This window comes from Nematostella vectensis, chromosome 2 (assembly GCF_932526225.1).
Source record: "Nematostella vectensis chromosome 2, jaNemVect1.1, whole genome shotgun sequence".
In the NCBI taxonomy this organism is placed as follows: Eukaryota; Metazoa; Cnidaria; class Anthozoa; order Actiniaria; family Edwardsiidae; genus Nematostella; species Nematostella vectensis.
This window is the reverse complement of record NC_064035.1, coordinates 4,299,471-4,323,772: the sequence shown is the minus strand read 5'-3', so window position 1 is coordinate 4,323,772 and position 24,302 is coordinate 4,299,471. Positions and strand designations below refer to the sequence as shown.

The 24,302-nt window shown below is 39.6% G+C and overlaps 4 protein-coding genes and 2 long non-coding RNA genes across 7 annotated transcripts; 2 read left to right on the top strand and 4 right to left on the bottom strand.

The window, feature by feature from the left end:
• The first annotated feature begins 969 nt into the window (after positions 1–969).
• On the top strand, positions 970–3,560 carry LOC5514875 (substance-P receptor). 2 transcript variants are annotated; one of them, XM_032384455.2, is made up of 3 exons: positions 970–1,238; positions 1,507–1,579; positions 2,192–3,560. In XM_032384455.2, the coding sequence occupies exon 3, from the start codon at positions 2,205–2,207 to the stop codon at positions 3,285–3,287; it is 1,083 nt and encodes a 360-aa protein (XP_032240346.1). In that variant the 5' UTR covers positions 970–1,238; positions 1,507–1,579; positions 2,192–2,204; the 3' UTR covers positions 3,288–3,560. The 2 variants fall into 2 exon arrangements, with proteins under 2 accessions (XP_032240346.1, XP_001635040.2); XM_001634990.3 differs by lacking the exon at positions 1,507–1,579 and having other exon boundaries at positions 977–1,238.
• A 2,494-nt stretch (positions 3,561–6,054) lies between these two features.
• Positions 6,055–7,785, bottom strand: LOC125561076. The gene is made up of 2 exons (XR_007307094.1): positions 6,641–7,785; positions 6,055–6,543 (listed from the first exon to the last, which is right to left on the bottom strand). It is a non-coding gene; the product is annotated as an uncharacterized LOC125561076 (long non-coding RNA).
• On the top strand, positions 7,451–8,780 carry LOC116619562. The gene is made up of 2 exons (XR_007307095.1): positions 7,451–7,517; positions 7,980–8,780. It is a non-coding gene; the product is annotated as an uncharacterized LOC116619562 (long non-coding RNA).
• Positions 8,781–9,377: 597 nt separating this feature from the next.
• On the bottom strand, positions 9,378–12,184 carry LOC125561027. Its single transcript, XM_048723816.1, has 2 exons — positions 11,661–12,184; positions 9,378–10,092 (listed from the first exon to the last, which is right to left on the bottom strand). Exons 1-2 carry the CDS (start codon positions 11,842–11,844, stop codon positions 9,794–9,796), a joined length of 483 nt encoding a protein of 160 aa, XP_048579773.1. The 5' UTR covers positions 11,845–12,184; the 3' UTR covers positions 9,378–9,793.
• A 135-nt stretch (positions 12,185–12,319) lies between these two features.
• Positions 12,320–15,352, bottom strand: LOC116619534 (neuromedin-U receptor 2-like). Its single transcript, XM_048723815.1, has 2 exons — positions 13,164–15,352; positions 12,320–12,986 (listed from the first exon to the last, which is right to left on the bottom strand). The coding sequence occupies exons 1-2, from the start codon at positions 13,711–13,713 to the stop codon at positions 12,700–12,702; spliced, it is 837 nt and encodes a 278-aa protein (XP_048579772.1). The 5' UTR covers positions 13,714–15,352; the 3' UTR covers positions 12,320–12,699.
• Positions 15,353–15,472: 120 nt separating this feature from the next.
• Positions 15,473–24,212, bottom strand: LOC5514872 (probable RNA polymerase II nuclear localization protein SLC7A6OS). Its single transcript, XM_001634933.3, has 12 exons — positions 24,063–24,212; positions 23,716–23,787; positions 22,823–22,890; positions 22,635–22,730; positions 22,410–22,480; positions 19,591–19,713; positions 19,306–19,403; positions 18,810–18,900; positions 18,382–18,473; positions 17,108–17,212; positions 16,693–16,783; positions 15,473–16,134 (listed from the first exon to the last, which is right to left on the bottom strand). The coding sequence occupies exons 1-12, from the start codon at positions 24,160–24,162 to the stop codon at positions 16,086–16,088; spliced, it is 1,056 nt and encodes a 351-aa protein (XP_001634983.2). The 5' UTR covers positions 24,163–24,212; the 3' UTR covers positions 15,473–16,085.
• Between the last annotated feature and the right edge of the window lie 90 nt (positions 24,213–24,302).

Genomic DNA, 24,302 nt, shown 5'->3' with positions numbered 1-24,302 from the left:
TCATTTTAGCCCATTGAATCAAGTCTTGTTTAAAAGTTTTGGTGAATTTTAACGGGGGGGGGGTGGGGGGAGTAATGGAATACTTGCGGGTGATGGATCGATGGATCTCTTCAGGAGGGGGAGTACCTTGTTTCCTGTTTCTGATCAGGACCCTCTGTCAATTCTCAATACTAAAAACTCTCATCCTAAATCAACTAACGCACTTATAATCTCTTTACTTGGATATTTCATGGGAAATTGGAAAATTACTTTAATTTATATCTTTACTGGTCAAATATATGTAAAGCTCTTGTTGCTTGGTTTTGCGGAAATTATATTTCTTCAACCTATTGTAGTGTTTGACACACAATATGAGAGCTTAACAACAGCAGTAAAGAAGTATGGTATGAAGACAAGTTATAACAATGAGCGATAGAAGTAATAAATTATCCTTTCTCTTTTATAGGGATAGATTTCAATAATCAAGGCTTGGTAACCAAAACGACAGAAACAATATCCTTTTCGTTACGGAAAAAGAATGAAAAATTATAAATTATATGATTGCAGGTAGATTTGTAGGTTTCTCGAATCCGCGGAAATCCTAAAGACTATATTTTGGTTAAGGGGGGAGGTTTTACATCCTTTATCCGAGTGTTCCTATTCGCATCACACTTCAGTTTATCAAGGTATTAAATAAATCTAGAAAACAAATCCTTAAGATACGTGAGTGAATAAAGACGTCTTATTAAAACAAAATACTAAAGCCTTATAGTTCTCTTGTAGGGGTAACCTTTTTTCCCAAAGCTAAAATGCTTATTCTTCACAAAGTGAAAACCGCATTTGTACATCATTATGGAAATTCCTCTATTTTTATCAAGAAAATCAAACTGGTTAATCTGTCTTTGAATTTCTTACAAATCTTATTTAAGCAATTGCGCGCTTGCTTTGGTCGACCACTGAGAACTCGCGCCCCGAGGTAAATTTACTCATCCAGATTTTTTGAAAGGATGTTGATCTATGAGCTTTGAATGGGTAATGAGGAAGTCTCGCCAATGGCCATCAACATTTGCTAAATGATTTCAATTAGATAGCATCTGTGACGGATAATTTGGCTAGAAGCCTCTAAAAAGGCAATGACGGGCACTTTGGAGTGTGTATTCTAGTGACGTTCCTTGTGGCAGCACGATAGCTTAGAGCTCTCTACCATTCCTTCAGCACGCCGAAAACCGCAGCGAATACTTCTCAACTTCTACAAATTTGTAAGTAACTGTGTTTATGCGATTCTTCTTATTTTAAACGTATGTTTTTGTACGAAATGTTTTGATTGTCGTAATAAAATACTCCTTTTTTCTCTTTTACGCGTTATTTAAACGTCGTTCGTGTATGACATTTCCGCAGTACATCCTCGAATAATAAATGACCACTCAGCTGATGAAACTTAAAAACCTTGCCTCTTATCCTGAACATAAAAGATGAGAAAAAGTTTACATTTTGTCACAAAATGCTTGATGATTTCCTAATTTCAAGGTCTTCAGTTTGACATTCAATAGTGGCACTTCTTAGGCCGTTTTGGGAAGTTTCTTTGGCGCAACAATACTAGGTATGTCAAAAGGCATGCCAATTATTTTTTTATATCGTTTAATTTTGTCACTGGCCTTAAACAGTTTGTTGTAAATTACGCGTATATGGTCGAAATTACGTGTATATGGTCGACACTCATTCCACCTCGAAAAATCATATCTCCGTAAGAGCTTTTCTAATGAATCTTTTACTGAAAAAAAAACTAAGCTATCCACATATTGAATGTTTGTAATATCTTAGCGAATAGGGCGTATTGACTTCTACGTTATCAACTACCCTGCAGTTTTTTAAGTCAACAGTGTCTTGTGGTTGTGAGGCAAAGGGTGTTCTTTTCCGTGCCGACGGCCAACCGAGTTAGTGCTGTTTGTTTTTGTTATATTGTTCTTTTGCGGCTTTTTTCGAGCGGAAGCATATCATGGTACTCAACTCTTAAAAACCCTTCAACCATTATATAAGCCCAAATGAATATCCGAGTATCTACATGAAAGCCAAGAGATTTTTTGGCGCCAAGTGGTGTTCAGCGCTCTTATCTCCTGAGTGCACGATAATATACTTAAGCGCAAGAGATTGCACTTGTAGAAATGGGTTTCATTAATGACTGTTTTTTTTGTTGTTGTTGTGTTATCCACAGTGAAGCGACTAACATGGAGAGGAATAACTTATCCTCGACAGGAATTCATAACAGTAGCATGGCATCCCAGCTACCTGACACAGCGGTCAAGGTAGTCGTGACAGCGGCCTACGCCATCATCTTCCCAGTCGCCATTATGGGAAACTTCCTTGCAATCTACATTGTGTTCAGAAAAAAGAGCATGCGTAGTGTCACCAATCTACTGCTGGTCAACATGTTCGTGGGCAATCTTCTGGTGGCATTCATCATTATGCCATATTCGGTATCGTATTTGTATGTGCAGCATCATTGGGTGGGTGGTGCGGCAGGGAGTCTTGCGTGTAAGTTGCTGCATTTCGCTTACGCCCTCCCAATTGCGGCCTCGATCTTCTCCTTGCTTCTTTCCTCCGTCGATCGCTACATAGCCGTCCTACAGCCTTTCAAAGAAATCAAGCTCATACGAAATACCAAGGCCTCCACCACGCTTATATGGCTATTGTCCATCCTCTTCATGTCCCCCTATCTTTACAAGTTCCGCGCTATCAAGATGGCCGACGGCAACTTTTACTGCATGGTGGATTGGTCCCCAGCCGACACAGTCGTCGCATCTCAAATCTACTTCATCGTTATTTTTGTATTCCTTTACACCCTCCCTCTACTCATGATCGGAACTCTGTATTTTCGCATTGGTTTGAAGCTTTGGTATCGCAAGATTCCTGGTAACATAACCAAGAACAGTACTCGCGCCGCGGAGCACGCCAAGTGGAAGGTGATCAAGATGCTCATTATCGTGGTGACAGTGTTTGCGATCTCGTGGGTTCCTGCTCACTCCATGCACGTGCTCATCTACTTCGACACGCAGAGGTACTTGGGCCTCCCCATGTGGTTCAAGCTTATGTGCTTCTGGGTGTGTCACGCCAATAGCGCTGTATCGCCGTGTATCTTCGTGTCGCTGAGTGAGAAGTTTCGCCACAGTTTTCTCTCCATTTTGCGCTGTGTCGATGGCAAGAGATACGACAGCTCCCGAGATTCGATGAATTCTAGGGTCAGCTCCGAGAGACGAATCGGTAAACTCACACTCAGCAGAAGGAGATCAGTCGAGTACACATACGTGTGATGGGACGGTCAAGCTCGAGCATGATATTTAAGTGGACATGGCCTAGCCAGGGGCGCGCGAGGCTACCCCACTCGACAGCTGAGTGTCAGTCGCTTTCTTTGTTCCATAAAGTCTAATACCCAGGCTAACCTTCAGTAAGTCCTGACTGCGCGAACACTGGACACCACTTCACCGAATTCCAATGTGACAAAAAATATTGATAAATTCAACAACATACATGTACACAAAATGCTTGATAAGGGAAAGTTCATTTATTATCCCGGGGGGGGGGGGGGGGGGGGGCGGGGGCATGAGGATTTTGATCAAAATTTTCCATGCCCTCCCCTTATGCTTCTTCTATATTTTTGGTGCCCCCCAATAATCAGGCGCGAGGACAAAAAAAAAAAGCAGCAACGCAAATCAATTGTAATTTTGATGTAGGCAAAATGGTTGTAAAATGATTATATATGTCTTCTTGAAATAATTTTGCTACTAAACAAAGTTCTTAACACTTGAATTTACCGTAATTGAAGTGAAACAAGGAGGGGCCTGGCTCGATTTACTAGGCGCTTGCCTAGTTAAAACTAGGCTCTATTTTAGACTCTATTTCCAGCTGTTGTTTGAGCTTATCGGGTAGGGTATTCATATATAGCGTCCGTAGCCCTAACCTCACTAAAGGGAACCAAATATAGCGTCCGTAGCACTAACCTCACTAAAGGGAACCATATATAGCGTCCGTAGCCCTAACCTCACTAAAGGAAACCAAATATAGCGTCCGTAGCCCTAACCTCACTAAAGGGGACCATATATAGCGTCCGTAGCTCTAACCTCACTAAAGGGAATCATATATGAAAAATGAGGTACCAGACTGCCGACTCACAGAAACGAGGAAGGGATCATTCAGTGTGCTTATCGTCCCCACTAACAGGGAACCGGACATCCGACTCGCAGAAACAGGCTGGAAATCGTGCCTTGTCCCCAGGAGTCTCTAGGCTACGCGGCAACCTTTCTTATGAAGTCGCATTTTTTATTTCCCGCTTTGTCTCCAAAGTGTCCGCCATTTCGAATCCGAATGAGTAATGAGTAAAGCTGACCGATAGTAGACTGGAGACGAGGCTACTGGAAATCGAGCCTAGATCTACCGCTTAGTGTCTATTCTTATAATATCAACACTGATTTAATGACATGTCAATGCTTTTTATTTTGCGACAATTACTTTGCTTGGCAACACGCCTTGGATCTATCGCTTAGTGTCTATTCTTATAATATCAACACTGATTTAATGACATGTCAATGCTTTTTATTTTGCGCCAATTATTTTGCTTGGCAACACGCCTTGGATTTTAATCAATCGTTGTAATTGGAATATCGACATATGCTAATTACTAAATATTCTCATTACAGCAGAATTGATTAATGACAAGTAAAACAACACGCACCCTTCGGAATTGTGTTTTCAATTCAGCTTTTACAATAGAATTCCACAAAAATAGCCCTTTTTAGCCAATAAGAGAGCGCTAAAAAATCAACAATCAGGTTCCCAAATATTCTAATTGGACTCCTCTGTGCTTGACAATTACCTGACACATGGGCAGACAACTGGTTTCCTGTCAATCAAATACTAACGTCAATATAAACAAGTGTGCGTGGGATAGGTTATTTTAATTACTGTAGTATATCAAAATATGCTAATTACTAAATATGCCAATTACATCAGGATTGATTAAAATATTTGCCATGACAAACAACTGGCGCGTAATGAAAATTGGAACCTACACTTTATTTTACCTACACTTTCAACCAATAATATGCAATAAATTAAATTTCACGGACTGTTACAATCAAAGAACAAATAGCTATTTGCCTAATCTAACTAACACGTATCAATACATAACCGTTTCGTGATACAAACTAAGCTTTGTAAACTACCTAAAACTACTACCTAATCAAATATTGCAACAGGAGAAATAAAAGCTAAAACAAAATAATATTCATATCACAAACATATCCCTGGTTGTAAATTATACAGAAAAAATCATATAGAAAAATAAATTATTGATTTGCATGAGTCGCGCAACTGGTTTGGAGGAGTTTTGAGGGGAGGTCAAAATTGTAAAATATTTGGACCCTCTGAGCTTTACAATACGTGTCACCTGGTTACTAAACAGGTTTCTCGTCAATCAAATACTTACGTCAATCAAAAATATATGCGTCAGAGTTTATTATTGTAATATTCATGGTAAAATAATAGATCTAGGCAGTCATTGACTCTACAGCTCCGTGGATTGGAACTCACTATGAGCTGGGACTCCTAAAGTAAATTAGGTAAGTCGAGTGAACTTTTTCAGTATTTCTTTCCTTTTAAACATTTGTGTTACTAGGCACTATTTTTGAAAACAAGTATCACCCATTTAAAACAGAAAGAAAGGGTTTAAATTCTTTTGGATATTTTTTTGACAACGAAAGAAAAACGCGTTTGTTCGTTACAGTTCTTGTTTTCATCTTTAGGAAAATCTTTTATGAAAAAATGAATAAGGAGAATGAAATTCGCCGAGTAACGTGGTTTTCGGCAACAAAACTCAGTAAGACCTACTACATACTACTACCTATTTTGAATAGTGAATCGTTCTACCCATATAATAAAAACTCTCTAGTAACGGGAAATAAATAATTTTAATTTTGTCATTTTGTTAACTTTTCGTAATGCTTTAATAAAAAGACCAATGATGAAATTAGAACCTGGTGTGGGGTAAGCCATGCTAAAAATATTTAATGGAACATCTCAAAATGTCATCATCAGATTTTATTTCTTTTGCGTCAGTAGTATCTATATTAGTTTAGAAAGTTCCCCCCCCCTCCCTAATTGGCCTCCCAGGGAAAAAGTTATGTATATGTGTTTGTTTGTATATGCCCCTATCCTTTCTTCTGCTGCTTTTTAACAAAGTACCCAGAAAAAAAAGAGAAGTAAGTGAAACACTATTGGAAAACTGATTGGTGCCATTTTATCGATAAAACCGCCTTCTGTATTTGTGTCTGTGTGAGTCAGAAAACCAATTGTAGCAAAATATTATTAGCCTCCCTAACCTCCTTTCTCGCTGATTCAAAGCCGCCTCTAGCAAAAAGTAAGATCCGCCCCTTCTTTATAGTCTTGTTCTTTCCTATTTTGGGCGAAATTAGAAGAACATATCTTAGGGACCTATTCTGTTCCATTCCACTTCTTTCCATCTTTTCACTTGAACCAGGGCGTGGTCGCCACAGTCAGAAACTAAGTTGTATCCTGCAGTTTTGTGAATGAAAAAAAATTATTTTCTTGAACATATCCACTTCCTCTTTAGCCATAAAAATGCCATTGATAAACAAGAAACAAGACTTACAGGCCATATCTTGCCGATACCTGGGTTCTGTTCGGACGCTATTTCCGGGCCTTGATCAGCTGGGTTACAAGATGCAAAGCGTGTACGCGAGCAAGGACGACCTGAAAATCATCCCGAAATGCAAGGCGGAAGTCAGCATAAAAGGCATTCACCTTTACAGCGTGGGAGGGGAGGGTGGACACTCGTTTGCTACCAAGGTGAGCCATACTAAATTGTATTAGGAGATAGCATCCAATACTTCGAAGACGCCCTAGTTTAGACAAAGGATATACTATTTGACAAAGATGAAACATACTGGGATATACAGGGTTACATGTCTCTTTTTGCTAGGCATGCCCTGGCACGAAAGCCATTTACCAGTAGCAGAATCCGTTTGTTGATCTTCCTAACCAATGAAAAAGCGCCAAATTTTGTACTCTCTGATTGGATAATGCATTTATGTGAGACAATGAACATTCTATGTTTTCATTCAAACGGATAGTTATATCATTCCAATACCATTATTAAAGTTTAAAAGAAATTTACCGTCTTGTTCAAAAGATAAAACGCTTCCAATAATAAATAATTTTAGTGATTTCTGTTAACCTGAAAAAATAAATTATAAGTTCATCGTACATCGATCTATGAAATAGAAGTGTCGAGTAATAAAGATTATTAGACAGAATAAGACACCAAATGACGAAGTCATAGCATTAAACCAACTACAGTATAGTTCTTAGATTACTCATCGTAGTAAGCATCGCATTGTTTAATTTGCCATGTTCTTTTGTTCTTGTAGATTTTTCTTGTAGATTTTTCTTGTAGATTTTTCACCAAACAGAGGCTCTTTGGCTTCTTCTACAAAATCGCAGCGCACAGCAAACGCGTGGCCGAGGAGGTCAAGTTCTACTTTGAGAATGCACAAGGGTTATCTCACTCATCAAGGTCTAGGTCTAGGCAAAATGTTATATCGGGAGCAGAGGTGTTGGAATAAAAGAGTCGACGTAATTAGCACACGCAGGCCTGTAGCCAGGATTTCGAGCGGGTGGGGTTAGTTTACCCACTTAGCGGACCATTTTCTCTTAGGTAGTTCATCCAAGCTCACAAAGTTATACTCAATTTTCCTTCATCAGATCGGACATTCCAGTCGTGTAGGGTGGTTATTCCGACCCCCTGACCCCTCCCCCCTGGCTACGGGCCTGTTACGTAGGGCTCCTCCTTCAAGAACAGGAAGTGCAACATTCCACCCCATTCCACTGCTCAAATTGGTAACTCTTAGAAAAGGTTTATGTAGCGCTGTCTGTGTGTCTGTGTATGTCTGTGTGTCTCTCTGTCTAACATTCATCTTGTCAATTGGCAGGGGTCCCCGTTCGGCTTCCGTTACCAGCATGGAGATGTTCAGAAACCGCTTGAGTACTAAAACCAATAGTATGTACAGCAACGCCTTTGAAAAAGGCTTCTGTTAAGTGCCCTTCTCAGACAAGAAGAGCATCGCACCTAAAGACGACCACGATTACCAGAACTACCCCATAGGCAAACAAAGCTCCTGCTATCTTGGACCTCTTGCAAGTCACCATGGATATGAAGACAACGATGAGGAGGATGAAGCACCCTATTGCATCATGAATCTACAAGATAGTAGTTAAAGTCTCAACTGACCTTATTGTTATTGTTTTCATTTAATATTTGAAAAGAAACTTCGATTAAACAGGGGCGTAGCCAGGGGGTGGCCTAGGGCCCCCCCTTCAGCAGCCAAAAATACAGTAAATGTATGAGACATTATCTAAAATACAGGAAAAAATGCCTTGAAAGTCCCTTTTTGGCCCCCTCCTGTTAATAATCCTGGCTACGCCGCTGTTAAATCTCGAAATAAACATCTTAGATCAAAGTAAAATACTTCGTTCACCAATCATAGACCATGGAAATTGATTAATCAAACTTGGTATTTTGCTAGATGTTAAAATGGCTGGCAGAGGCTGTTTTAGGTGGAAGCGTAAACCAGCGGTTTTCAGTGGGAACACAGAAAGCGGGACACACTGACAACATTCATTTTTTGAAATACTTTGAGCTTGTCGATACGAAAACATTTTATAATATTCTCGACAGTTCCATTCATTGTATGATTTTTAATCATTTTTTAATTATCAAAGGCCGACATGACGAAAAAAACCTGGAAAATTCGCAATTCGAGATAGAAAAAGAAGACACAATTTCTTACAATGGCCATCGGTTCTTTGTATTCCGGACTGATTTTTGAAACACAAATAACGTGAGGCCGAAATGCACATACCCAGATTTTTGCTTTTTAAGATATATCATCCTTGCGCTATGTATGAGCTCAGAAACGAAAAGCTCAAATTTCAATGACACTTTACAAAAAGTCGCATCAATTTATAAAAAAAGTCGCATTTGATATTTTGTTTGCTACTACTCACTAAGTACTTAGAGAACTTTTCCGCCTTATTAGATCTGAAATGAGGTTATTTGAAGCGTTGTTGAAGTCATGTTTTTCCGTCATGTCTCAAAGGCTACCTCTTTTGACAACGGATGCGCAAATTAATAGAAATAAAGTAATAGCACAAAATATTGATATAGCAAGGTAGCGGTATGGTATATTAAGCTTGTAACAGACTGCTAAAACCGTGGCCAAGGCGTTTTCAAAGCCTCATTTCATCCAATATATTATGAGAGACAGTGGAAATTTAGGTAGCACCCACTAAAACCTCCTTGAAACCAAGACATCATGGGTACGCCTATGGAAGAACAAAAAAAAACATTTTATTAATTAAAACATGAATTGGAACATTGCTAAATTGATAATGACAACTTTTTGTTTTTCCTTTTTTAAACACGGAAATACCCTAGCTTGAAGTTACTCACAAGGAAAGCACTTTTGATTCTGTTTATCAGGAACAAACATCAAGTAACTCTTAAATGAATGTTCATTGCTCTTTTATTACTTATCTTATAAGATATATAAAGAATAGCTAATTCTTTACTGGTGCGTATTGCATTTCCAATATCTAATAAATACTTGAAAGTTCAAGATTTTACCAACATTTGTTTACTTTTTTTTATTTTTAGCAATCTCTATGACAGTCACTATACTCCGAATGATTATTATTTGTGGTACCACTCTTGACCAAACCCTGAAACTTGCAGATCTCCAAAATTTTAATCTTCTCCTGGTGTATTTTCATCCTCGATCTCCTGTGCATCCCATGGACCCCTGGGATACATATCTGAGCCCACAATGTCGGAAATGCGGTCAACGTCATGACTCCTCTCGGTTCCAGTCTCCTGTATTGAGTCACCAACTGCGCTCACTACGTCTCCAACACTTGATATCCGGGTACTCAAATCCTTGCCGAAGCCCTCTGAGAGGTAACTAAGATACGAGACACCATCTCCACCGGGAAGGAGCCAAGACAAGGGGACAAACCGGGGAGGGTAAAGTGGTCGCGACCGCGAATCTGAAAGATTATTTGGGTTTTTTTATTTGTGTATGACCTCATTATATACCACAATAACAATCGCGCTTTGAATCAAACCCATCACAGTCACATCCATCCCCAAACCATTAATTAGATCCACTATCGTCACTCCAACTATCATCAAGCCAAGCACTACCACCAACACATCCACTACTATACACCCACCACCGTCTATCCAGCACCTTCACACACACTATTATTACACTCACCATTACACCCACCACCATTACACCCACTATTATTACACTCACCACCATTACACCCACTATTATTACACCCACCACCATTACACCCACTATTATTAAACTCACCACCATTACACCCACCACTATTACACCCACCACCATTACACCCACTATTATTACACTCACCACCATTACACCCACTATTATTACACCCACCACTATTACACCACCTTTCATTACACCCACCACCATTACACCCACCATCATTACACCCACCATCATTACACCCACCACCATTACACCCCCTTTCATCACACCCACCACCATTACACTCACCACCATTACACCCACTATTATTACACCCACCACCATTACACCCACTATTATTACACCCACCACCATTACACCCACTATTATTACACCCACCACCATTACACTCACTATTATTACACCCACCACCATTACACTCACTATTATTACACCCACCACCATTACACCCACTATTATTACAGCCACCACCATTACACTCACTATTATTACACCCACCACTATTACACCCACCACTATTACACCCACCACCATTACACTCACTATTATTACACCCACCACCATTACACCCACCACTATTACACCCACCACCATTACACCCACCATCATTACACCCAACACCATTACACCCACTATTATTACACCCACCACGATTACACCCACCATCATTACACCCACCACCATTACACCCCCTTTCATCACACCCACCACCATTACATCCACTATCATTACACCCACCACCATTACACCCACCACCATTACACCCACCATCACTACACCCAACACCATTACACCTAATATTATTACACCCACAACCATGACACCCCTATCGTTACACCCAACACCATTACACTCACTATTATTACACCCACTATCATTACAACCAGTCTATGCATCGGAGTTGGTGACCCATGTGTTTTTTCTACCCTATGAGATTTTGTTATTTAAATAAGCGAACCATGTCGCGGATCACTATGAAATTCAATCCATCCTACAACACAAACGGTTCCATTGTATTGCTAAAGCATAAAAACTTTTACTCCCCCCTACCCCCCACCTACTTCAATTAACATTTTCGTACATTCTTTGTAAGTCTCCTCTTCAAAAATACCCTTGACGGCCCGTGAACGTGACGCAAAAGAATGACGGACTTTAAATCGGGATTTGATTGAAGTTTATTCCAGCGCGTATTCGCGTATTATACAATCATTATCACGGGAATAAAAAGGAGAAAATGAGCGTTTATCGTAAAATCGATTATTAGTTTTGTGATCGAGGAATCACAAAATCCAGTGATCGCTGCCCTTCATTTACCTTCAACAAGCAAAAGAAAAATCCAGATTTTCACTGAAGACAACAAGTTCATGGTTGCTACATCAGGTATCCCCCATGACAACTCACGAAAGACCGCTGTTGTGTTAATACGGTAGGATTTCCAACGTGAATTTCGTCTTGTTTTGTCTTGTAAGCTGAAATATACCACCTGTACATATGCCATGTACGGTCACCTGTTATGTATCTATGGCAACAACATCACTCCCCCGTTACCTTGGCAACGTTTCACCCATAATGCCTTTTTATCCGACAAAGATACAGTCTTGGAATTGTTGAAAAATATATATATGCGAGGTTAAATACACCACATACGATTTGATAATACATGGCTACGTATTAATAATAAAAAACAAAAATCTTATTTCTTAATGTTTCAAAGCATATTTTTGAATATAGCGAGTGGTTTGATTCATGAGTGTATAAAATGATGAACCTGGTTGGTTGTTATCTTGATGGCTTAGCTAAATCAGAGAAAACATGACAGAGAAGGATGGTACGCGAATTGAGCTAGAAAGAGGGTGAATAATGGCGAGAGTAAATATTTAGTGATGACTTAAGTGGCCTAATGCACACCGCAAGACAAGGTAATTCAAAGAGACGGGGAAAACTGGGAAAGGGCCAAAAAGGGACGATAAAAATAGAGACAGGTGAGATTTATTACCGACGCCCCGCCCCTCCATTTATCTATTCTGTATCCAATTTCAACATAGAGAATATTCCTAAATATTCGTCTTGTTGGCAAAACACTAGTTGCAATTAATCAATGATACCTTTTAGCCTTAGCTATGTGTCCTAAGTGCTTTTCTTGAGTCATATTGACGCACAGCTGTCCGCCGCCATTTTGTAATACTGGCAGATATAGTGCTACCTACATTACATTACCTATCTTCATTTTTCAGGACTGAATTTGGTACGCTTAAAATGCTCTTGGATATGCTTTTGGATATATATCTTGTAGTTTTATCCGTAAATAACAAAAAAGGAAAACAAAACTGCAGGGGAGGCTGAGTGAATCACTTTAAGCTCTCGAGTGCCGTGAGCACGGTCTCGCCACATATCCAGAGTTCGCAATAGCTAATTCGCCCGCAGCTTGCGTATTATAGGTGTTTGTGGGCGCGACGCTGTCGCCCATATGCAATGGACCAACAGCGGCACCCCCACAGCCCAAGACCTTCCACAATCCTTGACGGAAAGTGCGCATGTGCCAGCATAGCAGGAACGGATGCAACGAGGAATTGATCAAAATGAACAGTACGGTGATGTTGTACACGAGCGATCCGTAGATAGCCCCAGGCGAGGCGTACACTAATAAGTAGAACGTGTAATTAGGCACTCTGCAGATTGCGTGACACACCGTGATTACTGCAAGCATCTGTGTTACACGCTTACGCGCCCGAATCCTAGCGTTGCGTGACACTTCATTCACGTTATTCTGCTTTTTCCAAAGCGAATACAAGACGAACGAGTACAGCACAAACATACCAATCACGGAGCTGACGCCAACCACGAACACAAACCCAACGTAAGCCGTAGGGTTGACCCAGTTTGGCCAGGATTCCTGGCAAAAGTCTAGTTCCTGGTTGTACGCAAGAGACGATAGACTTGGCAGATTGACTGCAGTGTTCACTGCCCAGCATAGCGGCACAATCCAGCGAAGTTTCCGGGTGGTAATACGCGCCCGGGCGTCATGTGGCCGCACGATGGCGAAAAAGCGCTCACACGCGATCGTAATCAGAGTGTAACCTTCAGCGGTGGCACCGATCCAGATTATCCCCCCGCCAGTGACGAACTTGCAGAGAAAGTCTCCGACTAGACCAGTCGGGTGCGTGAACAACCCTAAGAACACATGTCTGGGGAGGATAAAGACCGCGATGATGATATCACTGATAGCGAGATTCATGAGGAGGTAATTCATGGGAGTGTGTAACATGCTGTTGTGTCTGATCACTTCTATCACCACAGAGTTAAAGACTATCCCGAGCGCACCAATAATGGCGAATAAAACGACGAGCGCCACGCTTCCACCATCCATGTCTGGCGGATATTGCTCAGTTTGAACACACAACTAAGAAAGCTGTCTTTTTCTCTCTCGATGCACCCTGGGGCGTCATCCCTTAAGATAATTGGTTATTATTATTACCTCCGGTGCTCTCGTCTAGTTATGAGTGAAGAATCATTGTTTAAGGGTTTTTTTCAAAGTAATAAAACTGTCCTTCATTACATAAAAAAATAGTCTTCCCTTCTCACCATTATCGATAGTGTCGATTATCTTGATCGGCTTATCCGCAGTGAAAAAAAAACAATTTAAAAATCTCCGTTGCCAATGTAATTTTAGTGTGATTTTGGTTATTTGGTAAGTCGTTTCCCCTATGATGAAATGTTGAACTGTGGAATTGCACTAGCGTCGTATTTTAAAACGTCTTAAGCAGGAACGTGCGTTATTTATTTGGCGTTTCTCAAAACAGTAATATGTTGGCATACGAGCGTTTGTGGACGGCAGGTGAATTGGAAGAGTGAAGTTTACTTTACCCATCTGAAGTGTTTTTAGTGACGGTTGGTGGGACCATTTGACATATTTACTTTTTCGTATCGCAGTGTAATCTGTTTCTGCTAAAATTGCGATTTTCCATTGATAACACCGGCTATCGGACATGTGTCGCATCTATATTGGAACATTGAATTTGGGTTATTATTGTCTTTTAGAGCCCACTTTTTAGCGAAGAGCGATCAAAGCTCTCCGAAGTTAATAAACAAGCACTTTGATCTCTTCACTAATAACCTTTCTTAATGTTTTTATTTCATGCGAAACAAGACTAGAAATTAGGCATTCTGTGGTTGGTGGCACAATTTCCTTTTGCTAAGGCGCACGCCAAATTATTTCCTCTCACTTCTAAAACGCGATATTTTATTTGTTCCGTTCCAAAATCGTAATGAAATAGAAAGCATTGTCCCTCATCCCTCAATCTGCTATAAATATGCTAAAGAGGAAAAATAATATTCTGTAGAAAAAATGGTGTATCTTTAATTAATGGCTTTTCGTGTTGATCTCAGGTGTACTTTAATCATTAATGTACACGCGCTGTCTTTACAAATCAGTTTTCGTCTCTCTGTGCGAAAATCTGACAATTCCTTGCCGACAATAAATTATGCCTGTGTCGGTCGGCTGCCAATGGATGAAATAATAAATTCTTTCTTTAAGTTTCATTTTGTGATATTTAACATCATATTCACCTTTTGTAGAAAAACAAAAGCAAACGTTGGTAAATTAAAAATATTTGTGAAAATTTTAGGCTTTGCCCCTAAAATAGATTTCCACGGTTTATTAGAAACCCTAAAATAGTAGCCGGAAATTTGCTGTACGGGGACCTTTGAAATGGACGCGGAGGATTTTCTCGGATCTCGGATCAGGAATTTTGTAGTAGAAATGATCAAGAAAACGAGATGATATTCCCTCATCAGCAAAGTGTTCTACTCGTTCACGATAAACATAAGGACTAAATGACTCTCAATGCTCCATGCGTTTAAAAGACAATTAGTCGCCGACAGCAATGTAAAACCTACTGGAGTCAATATTCATGAATTTAAAAGATGCCTTATTTCAAGTAAATAAGATTTCTAAACCGAAATATATATATATTTCCTTAGCAGTTTCGATTTCTTATAAGCACTTAAACGGATGTTAATGAAACTTGACAAATATTCCACTCGCAACGGAGCAATAAGTGCAAAATGACGTCACTCCGGCGCAAATCCTGATCACGAGAAGAGTCAAACCATGCTGCTGTCCGTCGTTACTCACAAAAAATCCTTTATTATATTAACCATTATTATATATTTTACATTCTTCATTGCGCTTTCTGTATTCTAAAAAAATAGTCATCAAAAGGCCAGCCACGTTGCTAGAACACCAGGAGCCTAAAAGATCATACTTCTCCTGGAGCATTCCAGACAAAAAAAAACCTGCCCTTCTCCTTGGGGGCGAAACGTGACCCGCCGTTCGATATCTGACCAAAATAATTATCACACCCACACAAACGCTTCATGATCGAGAGCGCAATTTCTTCCCTTGAGTGTGTGGTCAGTCTTTGACGTATTCCTTTACATTAGCTTATTAGCTTATTCTAGTAATATGGGCATTCGGCATCGTTTCTGTACGACGAACGACAACTGGAAGTTTAACGCCATCCAGAAACGTGTACTATAAAATCACCACGAGTAGCTAGGTCTCAGCAAGGCCGTGCAATTATACTACTTTTTCTGATCTACCTTAACAGATTACTTTGCCTCTCTGCTATTTTCAAAGTCCATCTCTCTAACCCACCTGACGAACTGTCGGCTGACCAGCAGCAACACGTGGGATGGGTACCCTGTGCCATTAGGAACCAGGCCAGCTAGTTCACGTGACTAAAATCCCTCATCTAGGTCATTCAGTTCTTCATTATACGTCTCACTCCTAAAAGACATGGAAGATATGTAAAGCACGTGAATCTTTGCAGTTGCTATTCTTGTGTCGCGTTAGGTTAGTGTCATATTTTAGTGGATCGGTGCTCTGGTTTTGCTTTAGTAAATAGTGTGGGACTGGCGTATAATCGCTATCTTACTGGTATTTTCCTACCGTGGCTGTTGTAGAGTGGTTTTCAAAATCCCGTGAAATACTATTTAGTTTATTTAGTACAAATACGCTGTAACTTTGTTATCTTTTGTTCTGGCTTGAGTATTACACTTTAACAATTACATTGTTTCACGGGATTTTAAAAACCACTCTGTCGTCGATACTCTGGCACCTTCCTTGATTTATTTACCTTTGTTGTAATGGTTGTGGGGTTTTTTAAGTCGTTGTTTGGATTTGTTTATCAGCAGTTGCTGGGAACTTTTGTTTTCGTTCTGCTCTTGTTTTTTAAGCTGTTTTTCTCTACTCTGATTAACAATTTGTTGATATTTACTACCGTTATGCTTCTTGTATTGTTTTTTTTTTTTGCGTGTATCATGGGAAACTCGACATGCTTCTTACTCGTCCAGCTTGCACGGTTCCCCGTAAAAATCCAATTCGTCATCGCTTGAACTATCTTCTCCAAATGCTTGACGATAGTATTTTCTATCGTCTAAAACTGAACATACATAAAACAATTAAAAGCAAGACACGCCAATTGAAAAAAAAATAGGACACTAGCTTTAGAAAAAGAGTAATAATTGAATTTCAGTCACTGCCGTTTTTCAAGTAAAATGCGGCAAACTCTACTTAAACCTAAATTCCTTACTAGGATTAACACACAGCAATGTTGGGCCGAGAAATACATAGAGTTTACAAACCGCCCAACAACATCTCCCGACACCACGCAGCATCATACAAAGTAATTGCCACGGACTACTGGCGCCGTATTTTCACATGACTTATTGTCACGTGGTACATGTAACACTGCGCTCACCAATATCGAAGCCGAAGTCGGGATCTGGAAGCCTCGTCATGCGGTTTTCGTCCTCGGAAGACCACTCCCCTTCATCGGGGTAGTCATTACGCCAGTTATTTTCATCTGCAAAAGGTGTTACAATTGAAGGAGCGGCCACGCCGCTGTTTACGCTCCCGTATTCAAGCCTCCCAATCAAATTTCGTCAATAAAGTATGAAGCTTTAATCGTGGATTGTTATTTTCTTGCAAAAAGTTCCTTGTACTTTAAATGAAAACAATAACAAAAGAGTGGCTAATTGACATCCGTTAATAAAAATCACAGGAAAACAGAGCAAGGTAGGGCAGATTTCATACCTGTCAACCTCCGAAAATCTCAAGGCTTGAGAATTTTTCGGAGGGAGGGGTGAGGTATATTCATTTTTGGGGGGAGGGGTGGGTACAGCCTTGCAGGCATGATCTCACGAGTGTGTTAGATAAATTGCACTACACAAGGGAATTATTGTTTAATAGAAAATAGGCAAAATTACGATTTTCTATAAAATAATTTTTCGGGAGCGATAAAATCGCTAAAAAGCGGGAGATCGTGCGGTAGAAGCGGTAGAAGTGGTCCAAAATGTTGAGACTCCCGACTAATGCGGGAGAGATGACCTACAGGTATGAGATTTGGCACACCGTACATGTAACACAATACATATGCGACTTGCACTGACAGAAAACGAATTTTTGGGTGGTAAACTCACGCGCTCTCAGGCTTTTGGCGGCAAAATAACATAAAAAAGCAAATTATTCAGTGCTTACGAATTAGCCAGAACGTTTCTTTGTCAGAAAGAGCTTACTGTATTTTCATTGAAAGATTTTTATATCGCTCTCTGTCGTGACGGGCGCAGTCATTTCTGTGTTTATTTTGTCTTTAGTTTGACACTCAAAAATTCATGTGATTTCTTAGTGCAATTCGCCCATTGCCCTCTTGACGGTATCTACCCCTCACAGGCGCATAGAAAAGTGGTGCTTTTATAGAATGAATCGTCGGATTTTTCACCTCTTTCAAATTAGATATGCATATTCCTCTCAAAATATGGTCCACACTCCAGGCCCGTGAGGTCCACTATAACGTAGAAAAATGGGAACCACTGCGAGCTAGCACAGGCTACCGAAAATAAAATGTTCTGCTAAATGGCAAACGAACCTTCCCGCTTAAAAACCTGGCTACGGGCCTGCACTCTATGTGTGCTGCTGTACAACGGCCCCGATATGTGAATGAACAAACTCTTACTTATGGCAGTCTGGACATACCGTTAGAATCGTCATCATCATCAAACACCTCATCAAACTCTTGGTCCATTTTCTCCAGCATAAAATCGTCATTCACACCCGTTATTTCAAGTCTGAAAAAAAAAACAATATTCAGGATCAATGCTCGTGTAGTCCAAGACAAACTTACAGTTACTTAAATATATCATCAATGGCAATCGTGATAAAACTACACCCACAAACCCTAGCCCTACGCTCCATCTATAGTTATAATAAATATTTCCCTCCTTGATGGAGATAATCAGACACAAGTCGGGTCTTTTTGGTATGCATTTGAGTGAAAGAGGCTGGAGGATGAGCATTTGATTCTGGGCAACTTTTGGGCGTGGTGTTTTACATACCCTTATAACCTAATGTCATTTATAAAGCTGAGTACCTGCAAACCCCTGCAACGGATACCAGACACTTACACATCACCAAAGTCCTTGTTAATGATGTCATCTGCATAGTAAAAGTCGTAAACGTATCCTTTATCTGCAATACTATACTCTTGATTTTTATCTGAGAAAGGAAAGTGGAAAATAACTCCTGTGGCTGATTGATGATTTTGATGATGATAATGATGATAAAAAGTATTTAATTGTATTTTATTGATGTTTTTTCCCGAATGGACTATTATCCAAAAATAATGAAAGGCCTGTGTGATTTGAGTGTGAATGCCAGCATTTGATAGGTAGGAATTTGTTGACAAACATCAAAATGTTGAACAACTTTGCTAGTTTTACAAAAAGCTTATTGAAGCTAAATACTTGGCTAAAAAGGCCTTAAGACGGGCCTAGACAAACTCTGACTTCACTCTGGCCTTACTTTTGTGCTAAATTCCATAATCTAGAAAACAGCCTTTTCAGAATAAAACCCAGAGTTCCAATCAAGGGTGTGTGATTTTTTAAATCATTCCTTCTTTACCATTGCTGACTGCAAGCTTTTCCCGAACCATTTTCACTGAATTGCAGACTAAAGCACTTGTGTCTTCTTGTTTGCTTTCTGGAGTTAGTTTGTCCTTGCTGAAAACCAATAATTTTTTTCCATGAATTAAAAGATTTAAAAACATATAGCACAAATACAGTATTGCAGACATACTGCAGCTCAAATCTGCTTGTTGATTAGTTTCTATGCCATTCTGGGTTGTCTTGTGTGCATCTCTTAGAGAAAGACACACACAAAAATATTATGATGCATATTATACTTCACCTTGCAATGTCTTCATCCCTGATCACATCATAAACTTTCAAAAAGTTTTGAACTTCATCGCTTTGGAATTCACTTGAGTCTTCATCAACAGCTAATGGGGCAGTTGAACATGGCTCATCAGTACTATAAAAAGGACACAAAAACTATTTAAATCAATGACACGACAATTATTATTTACAGTTAGTGACAATTATATTTAGTGGTTTGATTAAAACTGTTGCTTTTATTAGCCATTAATGTGGCAGGCACGTAGCGAGTGAGAGAAGTGCAGGCAAAGATATGCAAGTAAGTCTATGGTTTGATTTTTAAATAAAATACTGCTTTTGGGTGAATGAGAGGGTGTATGCATGCCCTGTTCTCACCACTACCACCCCTAGCTATGCTCCTGTGATGGGACAGCTCCCCTTTCCTCTCCTCTAGGTTAGAGATTAATCTTAAAATTCCAACAGCAAATTACAACACAGCATAAGCACTAATCCAAAAGTATTGACAAAAACTAAATTAATTTATCTACTGTTAGTCGGGTCGCTTAGCGCACAAAAAGAGCTCAATCTATACACAGCGGACAAAAGCACCAAACTTGGTATAAATACAGCCTAGAGGATGGTAATCAATATTGAGACCGGTGCCCACCGGTACCATTTGCGGATCCATAGATAAAGAGCAAATATTTTCTTTAAAAATCTGGTGTTGCGGGTACCCTGTGGTAAGATTTTCATACATTTTCAAGACACAAAAAAGATCAAAATGCACATATTTGCAAACGATTTCTATCATTTCAGCTGTATTCTATCGAATTCCGAGCCAAGACACATATAAATAGCTATAAAAAGCTACATTTGAAGAAGAAGGAAAACCTACTGGAACTCAGGCCCCACGCGGCTTTATTTACATCTCTTTTACTAACATGCGAATATGACTGATTTCTATTTATTAAATAAGCACAAATAGGTGGTGCACATGAATTTTCCCAGAAATTTTCTTTCAATGAGTTCACTAAGTATAATATTAAGGGCTATAGAGCTTTAATTTAACCAGCACGGCTGTAATTAATAGGCCCGTCAGCAGGAAAAAATATGCTACCGATGAGGGAGATTTTTCATAGCCTATTGTGCGTTGATAAATTATACCATGACAACTCGGATCATTTGTTTATCTTTTCGTTACGGCTCTATGTTATTTTAAAACCAAAGTATCACAATTGTTTCCGAGGCGAGAGCCTCGCTCCACCCCATGCTAGTTATGGGCTAAAGCGGGGGAGCCGGCGACACCCTTGACTTCAAACCACTCGGCCGTATGAAGCCGAAAACCGTAGCTAATAGCGTTCCATGATTTATATTTTTATTTTGTAAAAAAAAGGATATCGAACTAATATACAGATATGGTGCTCAAAACCTTCTGATCGTTAGAATAATAGAATACTTGTGGCTTATGTCAGGTTTTGGGCTAAATGTGTCCTCTCTGAAGGTTGACGCTAGTATCGTCAACACTAGAGTTTTTGAACACTTGTTTATAGCACCGTCGTTTCTTTGGCACCTCAAAGAAAATGTCCCTGAGAAACGGGAAAAATCCTCTGTTTGGAAAAGAAACCCCTGCGGACCCTGGGCACATGGCAGCGTACACGCATCATCTGAAAATTCTCTTCCAGTTTGTTCCAGAATAACTTTCTCCCCTTTATTACAATAACGGTCCATCGATCACTGATCCGCACCTTAGGAAAAGCCTCTAAAACTCTGTCCTTTAGTAGAAAATGGTTAAAGGATTTCTCATTCCCAAAATCTCCCAAGCGTGCCTCATGTACATTGTGAAGCTCGGACATCATCAGAAGAAGGAACGTACCACTTATATATTCGGTTAATATATTCTATAAGCCTGACAAAAGCTCTATACTTTTTTTATCATCCTCTCTCGCTTCCTAGAGGCCTTTCCTTTTCTTATGCTCCACGGCCCTTTCCATCCCTTAACACATCTTTAGGATAATAAAATAGTCCTCTATTTGTGCGCGATTCGTTGGAGGTTGGTTGCCATCCTGTTAAAAGCATGCGATGCGTTCAACCTCATCACTATAGTGCACACGTAGGGAGCAATAAGCACTGTTTTTTTTTTTCGTAGTGCCTCTGCTGGTCAGCTTTTTTTTTGTTTTTAAGTGCTTTTAAGCATTAATACCTCAAATTTGTGACAATTCCTGTCACATTTTGACGAATGCTAAGAAAACTAGACCAAACCTAAGGCTATAATTTTCTTTATGACTCCCTCATTATCAAACAAATCTGTCATCTTTTGTACAGTATGGTTTTAATGCTGTACAGTAAGTCAAAACAGCGACCGAAGTGAGCCTTTTGTACCTTTACTCGAACGATTCAACACTGAGATTTTGTTTGTTTTTGTTAGAACACGCGCATGCTCATACGTTATTCAGTTTTCTCTTAAACAAATCATTTTGATGCAGCCGACGACAGTTTTATCTTGAAATATTAACAAATACTATTATATTTCCCCTACCAAAAAAACAATAAGATATTTCGCCTTAGTTATGGAAATACAAGATCATTTAAATTTCACCACAGGGAGCCCATGATGGACGCTTTTTTCTAATTTTTATTCCGTTATTACACAAAATCCTCAAGTGGTACCGGTGGGCACCGGTCTCAATATTAATAAGCATCCTCTTGGCTATCTTTATGCCAAGTTTGGTGCTTTTGTCCGCTATGTATAGATTGAAACACTAAGCGACCGGACTATGTAAGCCTTGTTAAACAAACACATGCGGCATATCCATTTGCTCTACACACAGGACCACAAATACAGCTCTACTGTACCTGTGGAGAGCATCAGCTTGACTGGAACGATTGCTTGAGACTAACTTGAACCTGGCATCTTGGTGTGATTTCTGGTAGCAGAAGGAAATGTTAAAGGATGACAAACTTGTGCAAGATAATCTGATCTCCAGGAAATTTTTTGGGGTATTTAATTTTAAAAAAGTAATGTGCCCTTTACACCCCCAGCTATGTATGCAACCCAATAAACTATTTTACTTGACTTGCCTTCTTTTCTTTCCGCAATTTGGTTTGAAGCTTCTCTGGCAAAGCCTTCTGAGTTTTGATATTGGCATGGCTAAGTGGTTTTGACTTGATATTTTTCTAGAGAGAAGAAACAGTAAGAAAAACAAAGAGATTGGAGACCTTAGCTACCAATAAAGAATATTGATATAAAGTAATAAGTAGACCTGTACCAGTATTTTCTGGGCAGCAGATCTATCCCCATCAGCAGTGGTCCCAAGAAGGGTGAACACTTGATCAACTACATATAGAAGCAAACACTGCTAGCACTTGTTACTACAACATAGTCAACAAACCCTAATGCAGCCTTTCATTCCGCTTTCTTACCAACAGGGTTTGGCCCAAACCCATGGGCTGTGTTGACGGGGGGATAGATGTTATGTGAGATTAAGATTTGGTAAAAGCATGAAGAGCATACTAAATTTTTTGTTTGGTGGCTGTCTAAGCAGTAAAGCAATGTATCAATACAAATGTCTGATGTTTGATCAAAATGTTTTGATCTTGTCAAAACATCAACATAATCAGCACACATCATGCAAACAAGTGTGCTCAACTTTCTTGCTGAATTTCAAGAAAAGGTTGCATGGGTGATCCTGGAATATTTTCCACTTAAAGCCTGACACCTAATGTTCGCTAAAATATTATCATTTAGGCATTTGTTGTTATATTTTTATTTGCCTTTTAGACTAGCCCAGGCTTAACTGGCTTTAAGGCAAGTATGCCCCTGCATGTGTGGTACCCATTGTTGCCTGTTGTGTATCCAATAAATGAGCAAATAAGATCAATAATCCTGGGAGACTGTAGTATCTCTATCCTTTTGCACTTCTCAACACCAACTTATTAATTTTCCTTTCAATTACTTGAAGTAGTTACCTATTTAAGTTATGGTGAATGACCACAGTGAAAAAAAAAGTATTGTATGAAGCAAATCACATGAAAATAATTTTTGTTCGAGTTAACCGAGTCAACTGTTTATGTACAGGGCCTACTACCCCAGTTACTTAGCCAGGGACTGAATTGAGATTTACACTTCATTGTTGCAAAAAGTGGAGAAGTGTCGCATTACCTGCTGAACTTTTGTCTTTAGCCTCTTTCTCTTCTGTTTTGTTTTTCTTGGAGGGAAGGATGTGCGATACAACTGAAAGTGATGAATTTTTCGTGCATTTCATTTTTTAAATTGCAGCTCATATTTATATCTATCTCTATAAACCATCATCATAAACATAACTCAGCAATATATCTGTCGCAATTTTTGAGATCGATAAACTAATGACTAAAATAGAGGGAGTCCGACATGGGGGTGCGTCCCGTGTGGATGCTTATCGCAGCCAAATCAACAAATGCATATGATTCCATGGCAGAATATTTCGCAATCGCAAGAAGATCAATTTGACCCTAGAAAAGGCACATTACCTAGAGCTTCCACTGGGTCATCTGTTCTTTTGCGTTTGACACGTAATATCACGCGTTTGCCAGCATCGCTACTTCTGCTGTCAACCGAGGCAGCCGCCATGTTTACGAGCTATGAGTTCCCTGGCATGTTGGTCAACACAGGCTACCCAAAAATAGTCAAAATAAAAATACTAAAAAAACAACACTACAAAAACGCTTATGGGATACGGTTTACCTATATTCTAGGGTGTTGGAATTTTC